Source organism: Seriola aureovittata, chromosome 15, assembly GCF_021018895.1.
Source record: "Seriola aureovittata isolate HTS-2021-v1 ecotype China chromosome 15, ASM2101889v1, whole genome shotgun sequence".
Taxonomy (NCBI): domain Eukaryota; kingdom Metazoa; phylum Chordata; class Actinopteri; order Carangiformes; family Carangidae; genus Seriola; species Seriola aureovittata.
Window position 1 is genome coordinate 26,257,683 of NC_079378.1, and position 4,362 is coordinate 26,262,044.

The 4,362-nt window shown below is 37.7% G+C and overlaps 1 protein-coding gene across 3 annotated transcripts; it reads left to right on the forward strand.

Annotated features, from left to right (window-relative positions):
- Positions 1-505: 505 nt before the first annotated feature.
- gjb1a (gap junction protein beta 1a) lies at positions 506-4,153 on the forward strand. 3 transcript variants are annotated; one of them, XM_056396715.1, is made up of 2 exons: positions 506-660; positions 2,390-4,153. In XM_056396715.1, exon 2 carries the CDS (start codon positions 2,404-2,406, stop codon positions 3,121-3,123), a length of 720 nt encoding a protein of 239 aa, XP_056252690.1. In that variant the 5' UTR covers positions 506-660; positions 2,390-2,403; the 3' UTR covers positions 3,124-4,153. The 3 variants fall into 3 exon arrangements, with proteins under 3 accessions (XP_056252690.1, XP_056252688.1, XP_056252691.1); XM_056396713.1 differs by lacking the exon at positions 506-660 and adding an exon at positions 1,125-1,258; XM_056396716.1 differs by lacking the exon at positions 506-660 and adding an exon at positions 1,320-1,512.
- The last annotated feature ends 209 nt before the right edge of the window (positions 4,154-4,362 follow it).

Consider the following 4,362-nt stretch of genomic DNA (forward strand, 5'->3'; position numbering starts at 1 on the left):
AATCATTTTCTAAAGAACCAAAGAAGAAAATGAAAAAGGACTGGATTTATTTTGTTATCTCTCGATAGTTATTTCATCAATTTGATAAGTCAGACCCAGAAAACCAGTTGGTTTTGGTTTGTGACTACATCCACAGAGTGAGCAGGTTGAATCAGTGGTTAAATACTAGGTGGGCAACAACAATGTGGATGTAAAGGCTGAGGAGAAAAACTAAATCAGAGACTTATTATTATGATAATAAACCCTTGTCCTCTTATCTTTAGATGTTATGGGTCATTCTTTGTTTTAGACCTTTATGTTTTACTTCATATTGCGTCAAAACATCCTCCACTTCCTCTGCAGAACACAGCACAATAAAGAAGAGAGGACAGACTGCAGTCCCCACACAGATTCCTCAGCTGGGCAGAAATTAAAACGTTTGATCTGAATTCTGAAGCTGTTTGTTTGGTCTGGCTAAATGGGGCTATTGTATGCAAATATTGCGCACAGAAGCATATGACCTCTCCAGTGCAGGGCAGTGGCTAGTGTGAGAGAAATCATTAGCAATGCAAAGTCATGGTGCTCTGATACTCTTGTTCACAGGCACTGATTGAAAAAAAAAATCTGCTAATGTCAACGTAAATGTTTCTGGATGTACTTTATTCCAAACTGCAGCTGAAGGTAAGTTGATTGTATTCCTCACTGTGTTACCAGATCATGTGGCTGAAGAAATGTTATATAGTTTGTTTTCAGTGTGTTCAGCTGGTTTATTCTGTGCTTACTTGTGGGAAGTTTATGCTTCGCTGGCATGTTTTAACTTGACATTTACTGTGACCCTCCAACAAATATGTTTTTCTGGAAATTTCCTAAAAAAATGTTGCTGTTTTTATGTCGATAATCAAAACAGTATTTAGCCACATACCCGGTCACAAAATAGAGTTTGATTGTTCATTTTGTCTGAACCAGAGTCTTTCTCTCTTAAACATCAACACACTTTTGGTGAACAAAACATTTTCCTGCCAAGAATCTGACAGTAGTAGAGACACTGTTATGTTGGGTGCAGATGCCCACTTTGCATGCTACACCATGGCGACTGGTGAAAGCATATCACATGATGCATGGTGCCAGACTTCAGTGTTGCACTCTTAAGTGGCCTGCCAACTGCAGAGGGGGGCAGAGAGGCTTCCTTCTTCTCTGGATTCATATCCATGCCAAACCAGTGGGTCAGCATTGTCCTCTACGTTGCTTCCTATGCCTCTTACACCTCCTGCTGAGCCGGGTAACAACTCTGACATTTATATTAGACTGGAAATGCAAACATGTTGAAGACACAGGACAACCAACAACTGTGCAGAGGAGATAAAACACTTTGGATACTTTTTAATCATGAAATCAATTTTTGACTTGGAAAAGTTATAATTTACTAATTTGGTGGAAAGAAAAAGAAGTAGAAAACTGGAAGTGCTCTAACCTAAGTGCATTTTTAAGTACTAATTTCTTAGCTGCTGGGACTAAGTATTCCCCCTTATAAAGGTACAGTATTATGTAACCTTGCACTTAGATTGAAGTTGCATTTTGCTTCTGAGTATTTGAACATATTTCCAGTTTATTCTATGGTCTATTCTCTCTCTGGTCATATCCTGACTAGATATTCATGTACTAGGTTTGCATCTAAAATTATTCTAATTCAGTTTAATTAATTCAGTTAATCTCTAGATTATGTTCTTCATTATTTGATGCCTTTTTTGTTTTATAAAATGTCAGAAAATACTGAACATTGGCCATTTCAATTTTCTAGTCCAAGTTGGTGTCTTCAAATAGCTTGTTTTGTCTGACCAACAGTTCAAAATCTAGATATATTCAAATTTATATCACAAAAGAAAACCAGTTATATTTTACACCAGTTAAACTTCAAAACATGAGACTCATGAGTGACAATTACCATGAAGTATCAAAATGAAGTGGGTACTTTTCTTCTTGTGTTCTTTTGTTTCTCCTTTTTGAAAATGAGTAATACTAAGTATTGGAGAGTGATTTCATAAACCACTGCCAGAATCGGCTGTGTTTATTAGGCTTTTCAATGGCAGCTTTAATGGCACTTTGAGGACTGTTCTGCGCCAGTGGAAGAGTCAGACAAAGCCTGATTTGCTGAAAGGTCCAATTTAATGGCAGATTTAATAATCAAGGGAAGTTCTATGAAGTTTGGTTTAATTTTTGTAATTCATACAAACACGGACACAAAATTATGTATTTATATTGTATTTTATTTGTTGATGTCATTTTATCTATTACTTACTCTTATGTGCCCAGATTTGTTGTTACCTGCTCTTCATTTACTGTAGATTTACTTTGTCTTCTGTTGCGTTAGGTTCTGTATTTGATGATACTTTTTTTTTTCTTTGTGCATCAGACCCGGAACCAAAGATGAACTGGGCGTCATTTTATGCTGTAATCAGCGGTGTGAACAGACACTCTACAGGCATCGGTCGCATCTGGCTCTCTGTCCTGTTCATTTTCCGCATCCTGGTTCTGGTGGTGGCAGCAGAAAGTGTGTGGGGCGACGAGAAGTCCGGCTTCACCTGTAATACCCAGCAGCCTGGCTGCAACAGCGTCTGCTATGACCACTTCTTCCCCATCTCTCACATCCGCCTGTGGGCGCTTCAGCTCATCCTGGTGTCCACTCCTGCCCTACTTGTAGCCATGCATGTGGCCCACCGCCGCCACGTTGACAAGAGGCTCTACAAACTGTCAGGGCGGACCAACCCCAAAGACCTGGAGCAGATAAAGACCCAGAAGATGAAAATCACAGGGGCTCTCTGGTGGACATATGTCATTAGCCTGTTGTTCCGTATTGTCTTTGAGGTCACCTTTATGTACGTGTTTTACATGATCTACCCTGGTTACAAGATGATCCGGCTGGTGAAGTGTGACTCGTACCCCTGTCCCAACACAGTGGACTGCTTCGTGTCGAGGCCCACAGAGAAGACTGTCTTCACTGTATTCATGCTGGCTGTGTCAGGGGTTTGTATTCTGCTCAACATTGCAGAGGTGGTCTTCTTGGTTGGGAAAGCCTGCAGTAAGCATTTGCACAATGCTGGAGACTCAACTATGGCGGCTTGGATCCAAAAACTTTGCTCATACTAACAAAACATATAGATGTCATACCTGCACAAAGGAATATTTAAGTGACCCAGGCAAAAACATTTAATTTAACTTGTGCGAAAGGTTCATAAAACCTATACAACCTATAAAACACTATACACCACAGTTTGACATGATGATGATTTATCCAGTGGTTATAATCTCAGTGAACAAAACATTCAGTTTGCACCAGATATTGAGTGATGTGTCAAAGCATTCTCACCAGACATGAAATATCTATTGATAAGTTACAACTTTTGCCATGAACCAAAAGACTTTAAACAGCTGCACTTATACAGCAAAGATAATATAATATAACATAAGATAATAGCTTGATGTTTGGCCAAATAAAGAACAATTAAGTAACATTTATAAAGCTGACCACATCATAGGCTTTCATTGTCATGGACTTTTTGACTTTTTGATTATGATGAACATTTTTCGTCTTGAAAGGAAAACATTACATTAAGAAAATTTAAAAATCAACCGGCTAGGTTCGAAAACATAATGGGCAGCAATAATTGTGGCATTTTAATTCATAATGATCTATTATTTAAATCAAATATGATCAGAAATGACCATGAACTGAATCTAATGGACTGGAGGATTTATGGTGTTTCTTCAGCTGTTATTAGTGAGATGTTATACTAATACATGGAAAATATGTCTCTTTTCATAAATGTGAAATGATACAGTGTTTGTTTAATACAGATTATTCATTTTGGTGGTTAAATGGATGCCTCAGAAACAGGGCAATAATTCAAGCCAAAAAAAAAAACTTGAACTACAAACTTTTTTTCTTAAGTTTACTACTGATTTCTAAACATGATATTTAAGTTCATGCATTTTGAAGCTGGATGTTTGTATATTGTCAATACACAGAATCAAGTGAACCAGAGTTTGTGTAATTGTTAATTTTTTACTAGATTTTCTCACCAAATCAAAATTGAAAAGGAAAGGATTACACATTTGTGAAATGTCTGTGCCTTCTAAAATATGACTCCAACATGCAATAAAATAAAAATAGTTCTGGTGTAATGTATTTTTATAGGATTTCTTGACACCATAAATCACCAGAGAGCAGTAGTTATCTATAAGAACAAATTAAGCTGCAGTCACAGCGATGCCACATACTCTCAGCAATGTGACTGGGAGAAAAACAAAAAATGTGAATGAAAATTCATTCAGCGGCACCATCACCATCTTTAGGCATGAGATCCTCCAAGCTGTGTTGCCACCTGT

Bases quoted from the DNA above. Each gene is read 5' to 3' on its own strand.
- gjb1a (XM_056396713.1), top strand. From the start codon at position 1,231: ATGCCTCTTACACCTCCTGCTGAGCCGG. The intron at 1,259-2,389 runs GTAACAACTCTG...TTTGTGCATCAG, and splicing joins TACACCTCCTGCTGAGCCGG to ACCCGGAACCAAAGATGAAC.